At 44.5% G+C, this 20,448-nt stretch overlaps 1 protein-coding gene across 1 annotated transcript in view; it reads right to left on the reverse strand.

Annotated features, from left to right (window-relative positions):
* Positions 1 to 2,354: 2,354 nt before the first annotated feature.
* Positions 2,355 to 20,448, reverse strand: part of Noc1 (Nucleolar complex protein 1) — a 40,206-nt gene continuing 22,112 nt past the window's right edge. Inside the window, exons 10-18 of the mRNA XM_050192130.2 lie at positions 20,037 to 20,203; positions 18,463 to 18,651; positions 16,987 to 17,172; positions 16,163 to 16,370; positions 12,187 to 12,361; positions 11,086 to 11,158; positions 6,124 to 6,160; positions 5,499 to 5,577; positions 2,355 to 2,539 (exon numbers count right to left, since the gene is read on the reverse strand). Of these exons, the coding sequence (XP_050048087.1) occupies positions 2,400 to 2,539; positions 5,499 to 5,577; positions 6,124 to 6,160; positions 11,086 to 11,158; positions 12,187 to 12,361; positions 16,163 to 16,370; positions 16,987 to 17,172; positions 18,463 to 18,651; positions 20,037 to 20,203 (1,254 nt within the window). The 3' untranslated portion in view covers positions 2,355 to 2,399. The remainder of the gene's footprint in view (positions 2,540 to 5,498; positions 5,578 to 6,123; positions 6,161 to 11,085; positions 11,159 to 12,186; positions 12,362 to 16,162; positions 16,371 to 16,986; positions 17,173 to 18,462; positions 18,652 to 20,036; positions 20,204 to 20,448) is intronic.

Here is a 20,448-nt window from a genome sequence, read left to right on the forward strand (position 1 = left end):
ACTGTAAAAATAGTTACTGGCATCTTAAGGAATAGAATCCATCTGTGTGGCCAAGTTCACAGACCGTTGCTACATCAGGACCGCTCATGTTGCCAGCCTTTTGGGACACAGGCGGCTTTCACAGAAGATTTTTAAAAAATTCACCCTTCCGCCAGAGTTGTATCGCTAACCCCCAAAGAAAGGACTTCAGCCCTGGTACGTCGGCAAGAATGAGTACCGCTCGTTACACAGTGACAAAGGGAGTAGCGCCTGGCATGGTAAGTTTGTAGCACTTTACACACGTCCACCCTTACACGCAAACTTACGCCCACTATATCGCCAACGTATCAAGAATAAGTGAATTGGCGCACATTTGAATAAATGCGCCCAAGCAAAGGTAACGACTACACTTTGTCACCGACTACACATGAATGTTCGAAGCTGAACGCTTTGTGAGGGTCCACAGGGGTATAAGCTAGTAATTAGTGATAATATGTCATTACTACAAGCTATTACAAAGTGCAGAACATCTACGCTCCAAGCCTTGTGTGCAGCATGAACAAATCTATTGCAACTGAGAACACTCGTTAGTGATAAGGCAGAAAGTAAACGATTAGATATATAGTGAATTCAGCGAGAAACGCTACTGAGCCAGAAACATTACAAACCGCTGCTTCAAAATGTTCTCCGAATAAGGAATGAAAAGTAACACACACTGATCCTGATTTAATTCACTAGTGGAAAATATCGACAGCTTCGAATACATCTTTAGCCCCGTTTTTAGTGAAAGCAGCGCATAGGCTGCACATGCTGTTTGAATCGAAAGCGCTTACATGTCCTCCGAAGCTGCGGCCAAAGCGTCTGGCAGTCCACCCACTCACCGTCTACGATATCCGCCGGAACAGACGTTTCCTGAGAGGCATCAGCATCACGCACATCAATCTTAAACATGGAGGCAGCTGAGGCAAGCAATGACGCGCCACCATGTGATAAAACATGACGGCAGCCACGGAATCGCTGTAAAAAGGATCTACGACGAAGCTTTTGCCTCAAAACGTGGATGAGTAGCGTCTGCTTCCGCCTCACCGTCACAAGATCACGGATTGATAAAGGCGCACGAAGTCGAGGCGGAAACATTGGTCATTCATGGACAACTGTGTGTTGGGCATGTTGGTAAACGTACTTGGAAGGCATGTTAGCGCAGGTGGACAGGGGTTGCTATCTGCACATTGTCAGATTCCGCCATATCGTTAAATTCCCCATATTTTCAGCTGATTGGCCCAGAGGCCTACTATGGCCTCTCTGATTGGCTGAAAATACGGCCATTGCGGAATTTGACACTGTCCAAAATGCACAGGGGTAAAGGTACAGTCACCGTTTTGACCATGGAGGAAGGGAAGAATTGAGAAAGAACACTGTGCAAAACGATTGAAGCAAAACTTATCGGCCAACGCGGGATCATCACGTCAGAGCACGCGGTAGGTTTTAGGGCTCCCGCCCTGCAGGCAGAGCTACAGCATGGCCGCCGAAACAAGTGTGCATTGATTAAACACTACCAAGAACAAAACTGGCGAAACATTCCCGGCCAGTACTCCGAGTCTCAGAGATCACGTGTTGCGCCGATACTCTGCGAGTGAAAAAGCGAAAGAAATGGTTTCGCGGAGAGCGCGCCTTTCTTCGTCTAGCTTGACCATAGCTGCACATGCCGCGGCTGATATGCAGCCCTAGTGTGGAGATAATCTGTGGCCGGTGCAATCGCCGAGCGAAGATGGCTGGTGGCTGGGTGTGCCCTGTCTTCTCACGTGCCTAGTGTTAGAGGTCTAGTATATTTCTAGTCTCGGAGGTGCGTTCGAGCAAGACGCAGCAGGAATCGTTTGCTCGCCGCTACCAATGCTTTTCCTCAGGCCAAGGCTGTGACATCGAGTGTTCACGGTCTTCGGGTTAGATCTGTTCATGTTTGCCTCTGCGCGTGTCACCATGCTTGTCAATTAATTTGCAAGCGAATACATACTGCGAATTCCACTTTGCTGTCATTATCAGGTAAGGAAATGAAATTTATTGATGTCGCCTTGGACCACACCCGACTACCAGGCACACATTTTTGATGTCCGGGTCGTGTGAGCATGCACCCAAAAATAGTACCATGTCTGTTCTTGTGTATGCATCACGTTCCTGCAGTTTACACAACTTTATTGTGTTTATAAAATTGCTTTGCTTTCAATAAACCTCTTGGTTGCGAGTGCAGCGCCTGTCCCATTGCTTCCTTCATTCTTGTCAGTTTAGCGCTGTTACTTAGAAGGAGATATAAGATAATTAAATTAGGTCACAACAAACGAACTGTAAAGTGCTAGCGTGCAACACACACTGACAAGAAAACAGGTATTGTGCAGTTTTTATTACAAATAATGCAACAGACACCATCAGCGCCGTTTCTGTCGCTTTCCAGCCATTTTGTCGCGTCTCGGCACAGAACCAGTGCCTGGCTTCCGCTTGCGGCTTCTCCAGTCTTCTCCGCGGACCCAAGCATCTCGGTCTCTCTCCCATCTGAGCTGCTTTGCACCTGGTGGAGGGAAGAAGTTAACGGACACAATATCAAAACTGGATGTACAAACTGTTGAATACAAACCACAAGAAATCATCGATTTATTATTTCACGAAGTTTTGAAAGGATACTAAAGAGAAATATTAACTTCAACAGTGAAACCTTGATAACTTCGATAAGCAAATGCAGACAAGTAGAGAAGCATCGATTGTGATACCAAATTAATAGACAGCTAAGAGAAGTAAGGATAGCAGTTTCATCGGCTATATAAAGTTGTGAACATTAGCTTACTAACTAAATTCACAAGCACCGTTTCATACGCACGCAGGTAAACATCAGCCCATCTCGCTCGATCACCGCGGAAAGTTGCTATCAAAACGTTGGAGTGAGGAAACGAGGCAGCAACAGCGAGCCAATTGACCTTCGTGCTGTCCCTCGCTTCAATGCAAACTAAACGTCGAAAGGACAGTGCATACGAAACTACCGGCACTGGGCGCAATTTGTCCACATCGCAATCGCTTTCAATATACAGCGTCAGCACGATTAACCGCTGCCGCCGGAGTGCAACCTTTCTCCCTCGCCTCGTCTCCGTGCCTCGCGCGCGAAAGGCGGCTTGCTTCCGCCCCGCTTTCCTCCCTCTGTCGTGCACGCATGATATTGAGCCGCGATCATCGGCCGACCCTCGCAAGTCAGATGCCAGCCCGTATCGACATGGCAAAAGTCCATTCTAACGCCAGATTTTGACAAATATTGCCGCTAATTTCGTCCACTGCAGCCGATAGTTTGTTGTAGCGCAGTCCGTTAAAAGCAAACTTCGTTGCATTAATAAAATAGGTAGAGCAAACTAATGTTGATATATGGTCCGTTATATCCGAAAGTACGCAGGTCCGTCTTAATGAGCTTTGACTGTATTGAGATGTATAAGGTTGTTGGGACCCGAATACAATGATGCCGAGACCCAGCATCCTTGAATTTGAACTTTTCTTTTTTTTTACTAAAGCTACATGAGACTGCACTGTGTTCTTCCTCCTCGCTAGAAGGGCTAAGGTGGCAGTAAATTTAAGTGTCAGCATCGTTGTCATCAAAATGCTGGTCACAGTAAGGTATATACTGAGGTATAGTGGAGGGAAATGGTCAGGCACCAAGTGTCAGAACAAACCACAGTTCAAGAGTATGCAACATGTAGGCATATGTTGCTTTGTAGCTTCTTTCATGCTTCATTGAGCACACACATTTAAGTGATAATTCGCAAAGCAGGAGCTTCTCATGAATCATCGGCGTCTTCAAAGAGGGACGACGTGGAGCAGTGTACTGACCCCCAACGTATATTCTCCTGGTACCTCCCCCCTCACCCCCTTCCTACTAACACGGAGTACCTCCATGCGCCACTAACGAAATTAAGAATCATCCTTTGCCTTCCTTCCATCCCACCCTCAACAGTAATCTTACTGAAACTACTCATGCCAAAGAGGGAAGCTGACATGCAACACATGCGAAAGTCCATTACCAACCATCGCTAAAAGAGTAGAACAGATTTGTACATTTAGCATGTGTTTTGCTGTCAGGTAAGGCTTCACCGCCAAGAGGCCGGTACTGCTTTGAAGCTACAACACACATTTTTTAAATTTATTATGCATACAGTGTCCAAGCAGATACACAATAATTGTTTAGACCCATAGCCAGAAGGCTAGTGTGGTTCAACAGTCGGCAAGTGTGAACACGGTCGATGGTGAGAAGACCAGACAAAAACAAGATTGCTTCCATGTGTTGTGTTGCACAGATAACTGTGCCAGCTTGCTTTTGTAAAGGCAAGAATGTTGTTGCATGCACCTAATTCGTTCAGGTAATACCTGCATATTTAGGAACTTATAAGCATTTCTTTTTCTCATGCGAGTTATGAAGGGGGCATGGGTTTTATCTTGCATATACTATGTGTAGTGCTTCTGCACGGTATGTATGGTACACGGTGGAACTCAGATATAACAAATCGGAACATGCGCCGCAATTATTTCAATATACCCAAGATTTCAATACAGCCGCACCAACCTTTAACAAACTTTAACCAAATTTTCGTTACAAGTTTACTGTAGATGGGATAATTCCCCCACAGCAAATAACAATAAAATACAGTTGACAACTGAGTATTCAAATGCTGACAATTCAGACATGCTCAATAACTGCCATTTACTATCCATGAAAAAAACAAGAAAAACGTTTATTGCAAGAAATTTCGCTACTCAGCACAAAAGGCTGCTTGCTTGCACTTTAGTTTTAGCTGCATCAATAAGGACAGCGTTCACGATACGAGACATGGTTTGCATCAACGAGGACAGCGTTCTCGATACGAGACATGGTTTGGACGAACTCAAGCCCATTAGAGTCAATGTCACAGCAGTTGATGAAGCACTGTTACACTCGAAAGCACTCTCCCCATTGCAAATAAGTTCTAGCTTCTCGACACGCAACGAAGCTCGTCGTTGCTTCGCCACCATTCCAGGCACATTGCTGGTGGCCATGTCCCCACATGCGGCTCCACGTTGGTCAGTCAGCATGGCACATGATAGACACAGTCCTCCCTTCATACAGATAATGTGCTATCATGTGCGTTTGAGGCAAGCTGCACCGAGACCAGGTGACCAAGTAGGTTTGCTGTGTGCTCATGTGACTGGCATGTAAGTGACCCTTATCTGCCCAACGTGGTTGCGGTCAACCCCACCCTCCTCCACAAGAGGACTGGCTTGTTTCATTTTGTTTTCTTCGTTTGCGGCTGGCACATTTTGGCGGTAGTTGTAAGCGCCTAGAGCTTGATATATCAGACGTGGAGTTTGTTAAAAGGAATACATTTTGTATGTATTTTCGTAAGTTCATTATACAACACAATTCACTCTATATGGCTTCATTACAACCCGGCTTGACAATATAGTATAGTATGTCTCAGTAACTCGCTCAAACCAAAAGCTCCACTCTGCAAACTTACTTGCTTTGTCCTTGTTCGACACAGCTTGCGATGTCGTTGTGTCCACGCCACCGGCATTTTCTTCCAGCAGATGTGAAAACTTAAGGTATAGGGAAAAAAAAGATTGCTTATTTTCCACTTGCATCACAGCAAAATCAAGCAAAAGTTAGCATACAAAACTTCTATAGCTTGAGGTGTTTCCAAACCCAACAGACTGGACTAATAAAATATGCCGCTAACAAGCAAAACATTACCGGACGTAGTTCAAACAATCGGGCAATACTAGCACATAATGTTGCCAGAGCATTTTACTGCCAGCAACTTGTTGTCACAGTGCAATGTTGTTTTCACAGGGCAACAGTGACGTGGCAATAAAAAGAAGTGATACCTCTGCTATCAGCTCAAGATAAACCAAAACACACCTTTTCATTTCTATGCTGGCCAACATCCACAATATGTGTACGAGTCATGCTCAGACATTAGTCTAAAAGCTGTCTCACAACTGTCTATGCAGCAATGCCACACCATGCTCTCATGTTGTCACGTGCAACTGGCATTCTCTTCAATCAGTAACTGCTCGCATGCCAGTTTGGCCTCCATAAAATTCTCATGACATTGAAGTAAACTTGAGATGTATGCAGCTTACCTCTTCTGCAGAAGCAACAAGCTTGGACAAGTCGAAACTGAAATGCAAAATGAAACACGAAAGATAGCCATCATTGTTTTCTGTCACATGCACCTAATATTGATTTGCAATGACAAAATTGAGACACACATGAAAAAACATGCCTCTGAAATGATGCCATCAAATCTCAAACAGATTGATATTTCTGACTTTACAAAAGATGCAAATTCACATGGAATGCAGTGTGCGTCATGTTAACAGAATCAAATGAAAAACTATGAAAAATATCAAAATTATCGTGAACGTTGCCTGAACGACTTCTAAAGTTTCTTTTATTTATCCGTAAAATTGTTGCACTGTTTCCATCTCCACATAATTTTTCTATGTATGTTTCTGTGCATACAAACACAGAATTTAGAGGCTAAATGCATGTGAAATATCATGTCTTTATGTGTCCTCATTTGCCCGAATAAGCCTTCAGTTGCATGTACCGTATGTACTTGCACAATGCTTGCAACCACCACATAGGACATCAAAAACATAGAATATTTGTTTTTCCTCAAGCAACCTTAAAGCCCGTGAAAAATGCTGCACCAACTGCCGTCAACTTATTCTGGCTGGTGATGATGATTGCGCAGAGCAGCGATGGTTTCTGCCATTTCCTTTTCCAAACAGTTTCCACCACAGCAGTGCACAGCATACTCAACATTCTCCCAAGTCCAGCAACACAAACATACAGAGAGTGCAAAAAATGTACAATTTCGTTACATAACCTGACATTGTAACCTGATTACTTTTGGCAATCAGTTTAGCAAATAAAGGGCCTTTGCAGTTGCTGCCTGTGTGGAACCTGTGCTCCCATTACAAATGCAAGGGTGGTTTAGGAGTAGTTCATGAAAAAAAATTATGGGGTTTTACGTGCCAAAACCACTTTCTAGTTATAAGGCACGCTGTAGTGGAGCTCCGGAAATTTCGACCACCTGGGGTTCTTTAACGAGCACCTAAATCTAAGTGCACAGGTGTTTTCGCATTTCGCCCCCATCAAAATGCGGCCACCGTGGCCGGGATTCGATCCCGCGACCTTGTGCTCAGCAGCCTAACACCATAGCCACTGAGCAACCACCGCGGGTAGGAGTAGTTCTTTGTTTGAGCTTACAGAGTGGAATGAGAACCTGATTTACAGCCACTTCATTTTTCTATTTAGCACCTAGAACAATCTCTCAGAAAGTTTCCATGCATGATTACTGCACTCCTCAATTTCGCACAAACTGTCCACAAAAAAGCGCGAGTGTTACGGTAATATTCTCACTTTGAATTTAGAAATATTTGCAATATATACGGCTGCTAATCTTGCTGTTTGCCTTAAATAACAGCCTTGAACCTCTATCAAATGAAATTGCTCGCAATTTTCAGTAGGCTTCTAGTCACACTCCATAATAGAATGAATGAAAACAACTGCAACTACAATAAAACCTCGTCATATCAACCCTCGTTAATTAGCAAAATTGGATAATACGGACTCACCCGTTGTTCTCGGTAAGCATATGCATTATTTAATTATATAAACTCTCATTTATTGGGACTTATCTGGCCGTGCACTGGTTAATTGGGACAAACGACGAAGCGCACCTAGCGCGGACCACCACGAATGTGTGATGTAGAAGAGCAAAAGCCGTATTCTCAGCCAACTGAAACAAAGCGGCGGAGTCCGGATCGTGATAGTCACCAGTGGAAACAATACGGGAATGACGGAAACTCGGAACGTGTCGTGTCTATTTGTACTTTTATACGTCTAATGCCACACACAATACCGGGTTCAATGCACGTGCCTTCAGAACTACATAGTCGTCATCCCTGATCATGTCGATAGCGATCGCGGTTTGCGATTGCGGCAAACAGCAGTTTCGTTTTGACTCAGTGTGGACGTTGGTCACATGCCTTCATGGCTGCCATTTGCGATCGCATCAATAACAACCGCGGTTGCGGTGACCGGCAGTTTCGTTTTAATTCAGTGCGCGCAGTTGGCTGCGTGCCTTCAGAAGTGTATGGCATTCCTGATCATGTCAATAATGACCGCGGTTTCACGTGCAGGGATTGCGGCGAACTGAAGTTTCGTTCTAACTCAGCGCGCGCGTTGGCCGCACGCATAGGTTTACTGTGCTGACTTTAGAGGAAAAGCTGGACAAAATAAAGGAAGGTGGCAATCGCAATGGCGCCGCCATGTTGCTACCTTTCGTTTTTATAACACTAAAAATAATCGAAATATAATGCAAAAATAATTATTTACACGTAGCATGTACGTATTGACAATGCGCAAAGCTCATTCTGTTATTTGAGAATGATCTGATAACTATTAACAAAATTTCAATGTAAAATTCACGTTGCGTGAAAAGGTGCGTTTGAATGCACCTGAAGTAGATGGTGCCACCACACCAAGGGAGGCTCAGGCTCGCATTGATTGCGCGTCTCATCTCAATCGCATCTCGTAGTGCGTGCCTGCGGGTCTGCCCAGCAAAGAACATGGCGGCACCCTAGCAATTACCGATTTCAACGGATGGCCGCTATGGGGAGCTTTTGCCTCTAGAGACAATTAAGTGAACTCCATGGCCATGTGCCTTAGAACTGCGCAGTAGCCATTTACGATCGTGTCGACAACGACCGCGGTTTTGTCCGCAGCGCATACGGCGAGCAGTAGTTTCGTTTAGACTCAGCACAATCCATGCGCCGCGTCAGAAACAAGGTACGGAAACTGTCGAGGATGAAGACTGGTTCTGCCGCGGCCCGTACTACGGCATCAAACTTGCAGCTACATCACGATGGACAGACGATCTGTTGCCGGCCAGCTCAATGGCAAAAAAATTATCGGGACGTGCACGCCGCAGTGGAAAACCTGTCCACTTGTATGAAGACGCGGGTCGTGCAGCATGGACAAATGGGCCACACTGCGAAGGAAGTCGCAAGACCCTCGTTGCTGCGAGCACTAATCAATCACGACATGACGAGAATTGCACCCTGAACAAATATGAACACACACAAACATGAAGACATTTTCCACGTAAGTACATTATATTTATCAATTGTCTGTATTGTACCATCTCGGTCTACTTTTCTTTTCTATGTCATCTCTTACGAATAATTTAAATGCAACACTTTCACATTATACAGCCTTTGCCAAAAAAATGAAGCCACTATATGCACAGCTGCAGATCGAGAGTGCTTCCTAGCTGCTGTTGGATGTGCTACTGCTCAGGTCTAGGTAAAGAAGCAATCTCTAATCCTGAACTTTCCAAAGTATCCTGTCACTGAGAATTTCAGGAATGCAGCACAACAAAGTTGCAAATCTGCACCATTCAAGCTTCCAGTGTGTGAGAGCATGAAATCAGGCTACCTGGTTTGTGCATAGCATACTAAACAGCACAGATGACAGAAGAAAGGCTGCAAGTTGCTTCAAGAAGAAACACACCATGAGCTTCTAGTGACTATATTTCTAAAGAAAAGGCAGCATAACGACCAATCAGACCAAACCAGTGCTTTGCTAAGTTTCATTAGAAAGTTTTAGCATGTCTGGTATTCTCTAGACGCGAGTGGGCTGGCCATTTTATTGGATGAGCGGAGGCACAGAGCTCAACCAGACAAGCACAGCTGATCCTGCAGTAACCAAGTGTATTTTACCTTACTGCTGGTGTAAATTTCCAGCAGCAACACGATTACACCACTGCACGAAGCTTACACAAGTAGAGAAGTAAAATACACTTGGTTACAACAACACTAGCTGTCTTTGTCTGGTTGAGCTCCGAGCCACCAGGTGTATGACACTGTGAAGGCCATTCACATTTGTGCCTCCACTCATCCTGTAAAACACCCAGTCCACTTGTGTCTGCCAGTATACCGGACATGCTAAAACTCTCTACTATTCCCCTTGTCATATTGAAAAATATTTTATGAAAAATCATCATTAGCCTTTTTATGACTGCTGCAGGAAGAAGGCTGATCTCAGCGATCTCCAATTATCCCTGTGTTTCATAAGCATTGTCCATCCTATGCCCACAAACTTTATAATTTCTTCAGACCATCTAGTTCTCTGCCTTCTTTGACTGCGTTCCCTTCCAGTTGGCACTGACTCTGTACTTTTAAGAGACTACGTGTTATGCTTTACAAGGCCTGCCAAACTCCCATACCTTCCTATTAATGTCAACTTGAATATTTGCTACTGCCATTTGCTAATTCACACCACTGCTTTCCTGTCATTTAACGTTATGCCTAGCATTGTTCCTTTCATTGCATGTTGCATAGTCCATAACTACTCGTGCTTTTTGTAAACCTTCAAATATCTGTGCCATATGCAAGTACTGATAGAATGTAATGACTGCAATTAATACAGTGCTTTGTTTGGTTGCATATTGGTATGACTCGCCCAAGATGACGCGCCATTCAAGCTATAGGAAGTGTTTCTGTTGCCCAGATGTTTCAAGAAGGCAAGACCGTTGAAATTGAACTTTGCAGTTCCACCCAAGGCACCTGCCTCTCCTGCACTCCGGATCAACTATACCCCGTTGATCACCAAGACTCAGTGGCTGCATGTTGATGGAAATCTGTTAAGGATATAAGTGGATGCACTGTTGCTTCCCTCAGGCGATCACTGTTCTGTGTGGCACAAGAGCTTCAGTTCTCTAGTGCTTGGCAGGATCGTCGACCACAAAGGATCTTCAAGAATAGTATTGGAATTTGCCCAGCTAGAGGAACCAGGGGACATTTCTGGGGCGTACAAGTGTGTATAAAATAAGCAGCTCCATTTCGTACTCTCTCTCATCTCTGAATTTCACCATGTACTATACAAACTATCAAGTTTTGCTAAGCTGCATCTAGTTACTCCCTGGTCCCTTGATTCTAGATGCCCATGGCCACTCTTCCGTGGTCCACCTACTATGTTGTAACAACAAACTGTCCTAGTCAAAAGGACTCTGGAGCAGCACATGTACTCACCCTTTACTCTTGACCTTGCCCTTGTTAGGTAACTCTTTGAGAGGCCTTTTTCCCCCTGTGTTGAACTCGTCATCTGTACGAAAAAAAAGGCCACATGCCACATCATTGACTGCTGCCTTGACAGTTTCTTTCAGTTTTGCACACTCCACTTCATTACCTGAAATCAATGATTGAAACACGAACAATGGAGTGTGTGGATTTTGCGTAATCAAGATAGAAGCAAATGGCACAAAGATGTATGACTAGCTCTGAGGTGTTACAAAGACCACTGTGGCACATCACAGTTAGTCATACACTTTTGCCGCTTTTGCTTTTTGCTAGACTGTGCATTCCATAGATTCATATTTCAATGGATTCATATGACAGAGCATATCCCACTGTTAAAGGGAACGCGCAGCTTGTAATCGGCCAACAATTCGAGATATTGTGCAAGGCTTACAGACAAATACTTTTGTATATAAATGTGCATCCAATTAACTGTATCAGTCACGTCTTTCCAATATTAAAGCAAAACATTCTTCTAATTATACTTGCGCTTTATTACTGGTTAAGGTTTCCCTTCAACAGTGACCATACCGTGCAATGCAAACAATACAAACAGGAGCCCTCACGAGTCAACGTCATCTGCTGCTATTAACAAAGCTTTGATATTGTCTTTGACAAATGCTCTTCTGGCAATTTGCAGGCAGCAATATACCATACATAACACGTGTTTCGTGTTGCACAAGTTTGCGAACTTAACATGACTGCTTCAATAATGTGAAAATGTCATCAACAGCCCAGCAAGTTATATGTAAACATAGCTGCTCCAACTGACAGACTAAAGTGACGTATAGACACATTAGGCCTCTTGTTTCGTCAACAAAAGTCTCCTAATAATAAAAAAAAAGGGGGGAGTGAGGCAGGAGTTAGCCCCAAGCTAAAGCTGGCTCTTGACTGCAGACATTGGCAAGTCTCGTCAGCACTTTTTGGTGCACAATGTTTGTGTGCTTTATGCAAGTCTGACATGAGCTTGACATCTTTTCACATCTTTATTTATTTTATCAGCAAGCAATAATTCCTCTAATAAGTTTATGCCTAACTTGAATATAATCAGCTTACCATCATCAGAAAATTCAATGTCTTCCTCTTGAATCTCCGATCCGCCTTTGCCAATGGGCAGCCCTTTGAGGGCCTCCTGGTATTCTTCATCATCTTCGAGCCCCTCGAGATCATCATCTTCATCTGACTCTTCGTCGTCAGAATCGTCAGACTCTGCCCGGCCTTTCTTGCGTTTCTGAAGAAAAGGTATGATCTGTAATTCTTTACCTGAGTCTGAATAAACACTCCGTGCTTTAAAAAGCTCTCAATATACACTGTGTAAGTTGGTCCACGCGGAACCCAGTTAGCTAATGTTTCCACTTCCCAATTTGCTATAGAAAAGTTGTGCCAGAAGTTCCATCAAATTTCACAATAACACTCCCTCTGCAGTTTCTACAATTGGGAAAGAAATAGTAATGCTGACAGTGCATAACATGAGATGACTCATCTAGGGCACATTTATTAACCTGTTTACCCTATCTTAACTCGCACTCCAAGAGAATTGGTCCAGAAATAGCCTGTGCATTGAACAGTCGGATGCAAAATAAATGACGCATCTGCGATGTTGGCAACAGCGAAACATTGGAGCAAGTGCCATTTCCTATGTCACCACAAGACAGCCGCAGAACAAGTGTTTACATTGACATGCTGCTTCCATTGCGAAAGCTCATTCAAAAGGAAAGGTATTTTATATGCCAGGCTAATGGCAACAGAGCCACATCACACATTCTTACCATATCAAAGTCTTTCATGTGTGGCAGGACAAACTGACGAAGTGATTAGTGAAGGCATGGAATACTTAGTAGGTTGTGGAATGGGTCAAGAAATGCGAAATATCAAAGGCAATAAACAACTGCATGGGGGATGACATGTTGTGGTTCGTAGCAATGAAGACCTTCCAAACAGTGATGATGACAAACATTATGCGTGAATAAATTAACACTCTGTGAAAGATCAGCAGGTTTCATTTTTTTTTCTGATTTCAAAGTCAGAGGCATGTTACTTTTTTCTTATCAAAATTGGGAGCCCACTCTTCTGACTTTGAACCCATACAGACTGTCTGAATGTTAGATTCAACGGCCCGTCAGATTTGGGTAAATACGTATGGCAATCGTTCTTCAGTGCTATTCCTGGGGAGGTATTCTGTAAGAGTCCACCTAGTGGGCATGTCCATCTCGTCTGCCGTTGAAGTTCTGATTGGCTGGGCTGGTCTGCGCGTCCGCAGCAGTGAGGTGCCACAGCCAATCAGCACTTAAGCAGCACACGAAATGGACATGTCCACTAGGTGGACTCTTACAGAATACCTCCCCATTAAAGCACAACTTTAGGCAAAGCAATATGTGATGCAGCTCCATCTATGAGATACTTCAGTATAGGAAAACCCAAGGTAAAATTAAATAAATTATCTTTTGGGTTTTTATGTGCCAGAACCAAGATCTCATTATGAGGCTCATAGTGGGGGACTCCAGGTTTAAGTTTACCACCTGGGGTTCTTTAATGTGCATCGAAAACCGAAACACAGGTTTTTTGCATTATGGCCCCACTGAAATGCAGCCACCGCAGCCGGTGCTGAACCTGCAACCTTGAGCTCAATAGTGCAACGTGACAGCCACTGGGCTATCGTGGCAGTCACACAAGGTGAGGTGAGAAGCATTTCAATATGTAAAGAGCAATTACACTTTTCCTGGTACAAACAAACATCAGCCTTTTGTTCCATCAATAAATCGATCAGTTTCATTTATAACACTGGTAACAACAAACGGACAAAGTTGAAAACATGTTTTACCAACTCCATGAAGTGTGATCAAAGCTATGAATCATGCCAGCTGACCAGATGAATCATGCCAGCTGACCAGAACAGCAAGCCAGAACTCCCCCTTGTCCACCTCTCATTTTCCTGTGCACAACACCAAATGAATGGAAGCTTCGTGGAAGGATTAAGTAAATGGCCGAGTCGATTAAGCAGATGGGCGACCACCCGATCCAAGATCTACAGGTTAATACATTCCCCCACCCAACCAGAAATCACCTCATAGACCCTACAAAATTCTCTCCGCAATGCCGCTTCTGCGCAGAGCCCGGGTCCCTCAGGCACATAGTAGGGGGTTGCAGAGCGGCTCCATTAAATCCTCCGGACCCTTACCCCACTAACGAGCTTTGGGAGAGAGCCTTGGCCAGCTCCGACCTCGAGGATCAGCAACGGTTGATTGCGAGGGCCCAGGACGCGGCCCGAGCTCAAGGCATCCTGGAATGAGGACGCCTCTCCAAAGCTTCATTCACCGAATAAAAAAGTTTATTCTCTCTCTCTCTCTCCTATTGTCTGCATTCCGCAGCTTGCAGAAATGAGCCAATCGCGACCGAGAAATTTGATCCCGATCTGGCTCGATCGCGATCGAAAATGCGTCGCGTGACCCCCGTATTAGACTTTTGTGGAGTTGTGCTATCTCACCTCGAATTTTTTAGCTTTTTGGAGTTGCTTTTATTGAAGCACCACTTATACAGTCAACGACCGATTTTTCGGACATGCGCGATAATTCGGATGCCTTCGCCCCGCCACCACAGTACCCCATAAGAACGGAAATTTCCGACGCAAAAGCCTTTCGCCGTCCGATATTGCGGACCTTTTGCCATGACCGCAAGTCCAAACCGGCACGGACCGAAGCCACCACCGATTTTGATTATATCGCCGCCTCAGAACAGGCGCTCGAGCAGATCCGCTGGCAGCAGTAGCCACCACCGCGGCAACGCTAGGCCTAGCTACTTCGACGTTCGCTAGCAGACTTCTTGCGATTCGGAGCCACGTTTCTCATTTAAAAAATTTGCCGCTGTCAGAAATGGCGCCGACTCCGCCTTTGTAATCTTCACCAATGGCTTCCAAGCTCAGAAAGCAGAACGCGTTGCATAATGCCGGTTCCCGAAAGACGGCTTCGCCTCAATACAGCACTGCTAGGCGGTGAAGCATGCACAAACTATTGCGGTGAAAACACCAAGAGTGGGAAAGGTCCATTGTCGTCGGACGCAGTATGTATTCCTTGATTATACACGCGTGCATCCCCCTTTCCTATCACAGTACGAACACCGATGCGCGTAATAAGTGTACTGACAAGCTTTTAGAGCTATTTCGGACGTGCCTGTGGCGATTTGAGCACCTTGGGGGCAGTAAAAGGCATGCATTCGTTTTTTCGGACTGCCCGATTTTTCAAACATTTTCGTGGCCTCTAGGAAGTCCGAAAAATTGGACGCTGACTGTGTCGAATTCTTTCACAATCCTGTTGACTTGGTCATAATGAGGGTTTACTGCACAATTGTCCAGTGATTAATACGTTAGTGAAAAGAAGTATCTACTCCACTAACACATTCTTTCCAGAATACTATTCTAGGTGGACTTTTGCAGCACATGTGATGTATTGACGATTTTAGAGCAGACATTTATCCTTTTTTGGATTATATTTCATATTCAAATAACGATATCATATTCTGTGCAATGAACTGAGAAGAACCAGAGAAAAATAACAATTCCTTAGCATGTTTTCTTGATATGCGGGAACCACCTGTTACAATTTCATTATGTTGCGGGTGTTTATGTACCTTCAAGGTTTTAAAATTTAACCAGTAGTGTGAGAAGAATGGGCACAAATAATTCAAAGATTGGTTGCATGTTATATTTATGGCATTTTGCACACTACAGGGGGCAAGCTCCAAAGAATAGCTGAGACAGCTAATCTCAACATTTGGTAACATGTAGGCTTTATCTAAAATTCACGGACTACTAATTGTGTGCGCCACAAAGTCTACGTAAATTATGTTACAATTATAGTGGCTGTTACTCTCATCCTCAGGTTAGTATCAGTTTTTGTTCTTTTCTGCATTTGATATTACTTATAAAGCATCATGATTCCTTCAGGAATCACTGAACTAGCAAAGTTAAGAGATTGTTAAATGCTGCCATAGCAGAAACAAACAGTAAGCTCTCACACAAAGCCAAATTTAGACTGACCTTGCTTCCAGAGAAGGCCGAGGCAAAGTCCAGCTCTCCATCGACGCCTGGTTCGAACATGTCCAGGACCCGGCCGACGTCGTCGCTGGCCACACTCTCCGCGTCAGATGCAAGCTCTTCGTCGTCCGCCTCCTTTTTCTTCTGCTTCTTCTTGTCTTCATCCCCACCTTTCTCGGCCTTGCGTTGCTCCCGCTCCTGCTTGAAGTACCTGATTACCGAGAAGGAAAAAAGGAAGAAAAAAAATGCAACCATTTGATTTACTTGGCAAAGGCAGATGTTCAACCCCTGTACAACATGGTTACAGAGTTGGGAAGACTGTTTTATATTTAAGAAATAAAAGGTTTTCCTTTTTTACAGAGGGGGTGCTATGTCACAGTAACAATGTCTATAGAAATATAGAGCGTGCTACTTTAACATATGCCCCCCTAAAAGAAAGTAAAGCAATTTTAGGTCTGTATGTCAAAACAGTGATAAAAATTGTGGGCTTCAACATTCCTAAACTGCACGGTGGTTTATAAGGGATCATACAGTGAATGGCTCCAGATTAATTTTGGCCACATGGGGTTGCTCTAACGTGCACCTACATCACACAAGCGTTTTTTGCATTTCGTCCTTATATAAATGCAGGCTTTGCCAGGATAGAACCCACAACCTCGACTTGAGCAGCACAACACCACAACCAGTGGGCTATTATGGCGGGTTTTAAAAAAGTGAGAAATCCATGGCGTGCTAAAAACAGTCACGTGTAACATTTAACAGTAAACTGAACTGCACATTCAGACCGGTCAGCCACACTTTCAATTCAAGAGTGCCAGACCCCTCACCTGTACAGGAATGTCTCCTCAGGTGGAATGTTGGCCTCGACCTGTTGCTGGTACTGGCGACTGAGCACGTCCATTTTGCGCACTCCCTTGGGCACATACTGCCTACGCTTGCCGAACACGCTGGCAGCCTGGTCCTCCATGATGGGCTCGTTGGCGCCGGTTGCTTTGGGGTTTCTGTATACAAACCTGGCATTTGGAAGGAGAGAGAGACAGAATATGAATAACAAGGAAACAGGACAGCACAGTTTAAAGAACAGGCATTAACCGCTGATATTCAGAAGGGTGCAAGATCTCACTCCTGTGTTCTTACAGGGGCGAACTAATGGACCGTGCAATGAGTGATGGATACAAAAATGATAGGCGTAATGGATACAGGAACGCAGGAGTGTGAATTGGTGAGCAAAGAGGGGTAGCCGATATTGTAGATGAGATCAATTAAGAGGGAGAAATCGAGTTTGAAGAAGAAAATACAGCAGACTATGGTGGTTAATTACAGAACGAGTGCCAAAAGAAGGAAGACGCAGTCAAGGATGACGAAGAACTTGGTTGTGTGATAAAATTAGGACATTTCCAGGCATATGGTAGAGTTGAGACTAGATTAAATTGGACATCATTGGCAGAAATCTTGCAGGGGCATAAAATATGCTGACGATGAAATAATGGACCAGTGCTGCAGTGTTTCATGCTCTGTACAGCAGCACTTAGGCATAGCAATTGACAGCACTAACTGCCATGCCAACAGCACCTGTAGCAGCAACAAAATCACAACCACTACCACAATCAAGTTTGAAACACAAGATTTTCAAAATAAATGTCCAGTTATTACAGCCCTTTTTCGAAGAAAACAGTCGGGCTTAACATTAAAGATATCACTAAGGCTCTACAGATTATAAATCACACGAGTAGATAATACCGTACTTTTTATAACCTGCACCAAAAATGCAAGCAATTTAATACAGCAAAGTTGGGGTACATGTTATACGTGAATTTCACCATGACATGTGGCTTCATGGCAGCATGAATTTTGCCTTGAGATGTAGCTTCATGGCAGCCCGGCAGACATTGCCATGAAATTTCCATGGGTGGTATTTTCGGGTGATATGTTTTGGAGAGAGTTTCACTTTCATGAGACTCGGCACTGGAGGCGTCGAAGTATACGACCAACAGCATTCTTAGCACTTTGCGACAACAGCTAGTTTTGCACAGCACCAGAAATGCTGTAAGCGGTATACATGGACTCGTTTGGCGACGACTCACCCAAGATCTTGTGAATTTGAAACTATATCTCCGAAAATGATTGCCTGGGAATACCACCCCCGAGAAGCATATTGCTGCAACGTGGACTAGAAAGCGATTGCCACTGATGATGGCTATCGTCATGTTAGTGATGATGATTAGCACCGTAGTTTCGCAAACATTAGAAAAGTGATCAGCCAGAGCATTGATGTGCCATTCAGAACACATTCTGTTGCTCACCTGTCGAGGAAGCGTGACAGAGTGAAATCCTGCAGCGGGTCACCAGGGTATGCAACGGGCTGCCCTCGCAGGATGCGCTCGGCAAACAGCGCCACTGACGGGTGGTGGTGGCGACTGAGGTGGCGCAGCTCCCAGGCAGGGCAGAACTCCGCGCCACAGTAGAGCGGGTTGCGAGCCAGAGGGTCATACCTGCAAAAAAAGAAAAAAGAATAATGTGAAGCCCTGCAAGAGAAACTCTAACTTTCACAGAAAGAGCTGGACTTGTACTTTAATGCACATGTTCGACTACTACAGTAAGGCCTTGTTAATTCAGATTTCATGGGACCGACAAAAATGTCCAACTTACTCGAATGTCGAATTATCGAGGGTACCAAGAAAACAAACGAATGCGTACTACGTCCACATGCTTTTATTCACTGAATGAACCGGCACATCCTGCTTCTATTTTGCAGTTATGAATGCACACGGCCAACATGCGCACCAAGTCAAAACAAAACTACTGTTTGTGGCAACAACTGAGGACAAAAGAGCGGTCGCTATCGGCGCGATCATGGACGGTGACTACACAGTTATGAAGGCACGCAGCCAACACGCTGTCATGAGTGGCAGTAAACTGAAGAACGGAGGCATATAAAGGCTTCAATGGCACAAATAAGGACGAAGCATTCCGGCGTTGCCATCATTCACATACGATCTCCGCTGATGACTATGGCAACGCAGACTCCACCGCTTCGTTTAGGTTGGGGGCTAGCGCTGTTTTTGGTCATTTGTGTCACACACTTTCGGCGCTCCGCGATTGCCGAGCTCCAACAGTTGTCCGAATTAATCGATGTGAGGCCAAATGTGTCCGAACTAACGAGAGTTTGATTGCATTAAATAATGCATATGCATGACGAGACCAGAGGACGAGTCCGAATTATGTGATTTTCCAAATTAACGAGGTTTTCCTGTACTGCCTTAGCTTGGGATCATCGGCCATTATGAGCATTTTATGTGGAGCCACGATGAACACACCAATCATGATTGCGACAGTAAGCCTCAGCATTCTTGATCATAATTTGTGATGGCCATTTGTAATAGAGCCTGGCACTCAAGATGCATAGAAACATTAGTTGAACGGATAACTGACCGATGTCAGAAAACCAAAATTTACATTTTGCAATATGTACAGATTTGTACAGATGCTTCTATCTGACCAGAGAATGTTCTGCCAAACTCCTGACTGCATCAAGGTTTGTAGAACTAACGGATGGGAAGTCGGACCATTCCCGATATGGAACAATAGCCGAAGAGAATTCTTCCAGGTCAAGAAAGTTCTAGGAATCAGTGCACAAAGCAAAGGCTTCGCTCTCAGGAATATGAAAATATAGGTTCCAGAACAGTTGGCATGTCTGGATATAAACTACACGCACTCGAACAAGTCAAAAGCTTCCTTCCTTCTCTGCATTCGGTCCTTTTCACTGTGTCAACATGGTGATACATGCAGACTGCAGACCCTAAAGAGCTACTGATCCAAAAACTCCCCCAAACCCTCAAGTGCTGCACAGAAAACAGTCCCAGAAGGCATCACATACCCAGTTCTCCGTCGCCGTTCCACTGTCATGGCTCCCGACTCGTCAACAGTTGCCAACCTTGTATGAACCCAGGAACCCGTGCTTTGCTTTTCGCTGGTTGTTCCCGTCCGACTGCCACTTTGATCTGAGCGTGCTAGTTTTGCAGCATCTGTAGCTTCTCCATTGTCCTGACGAATAAAGGGCACGCACTTGATGTCTTAGATGTCAGAAACGTGCAAAAACCTTATATGCGTGTCGTCAATGAAGATCTACTGCTGCTATGCTTCACCTTACTTCACCATCCAACATTATACTGTTATACCACACTGCCACAAATGCACCGTTTTGCTTTCTACAGGTGACCACTTTAACTGCATTATCACAGTCACCATGTTTACACTTGGTGCAGAATGCTCACTTGCTATATCGGAAA

Source organism: Dermacentor andersoni, chromosome 10 (assembly GCF_023375885.2).
Source record: "Dermacentor andersoni chromosome 10, qqDerAnde1_hic_scaffold, whole genome shotgun sequence".
NCBI lineage: Eukaryota > Metazoa > Arthropoda > Arachnida > Ixodida > Ixodidae > Dermacentor > Dermacentor andersoni.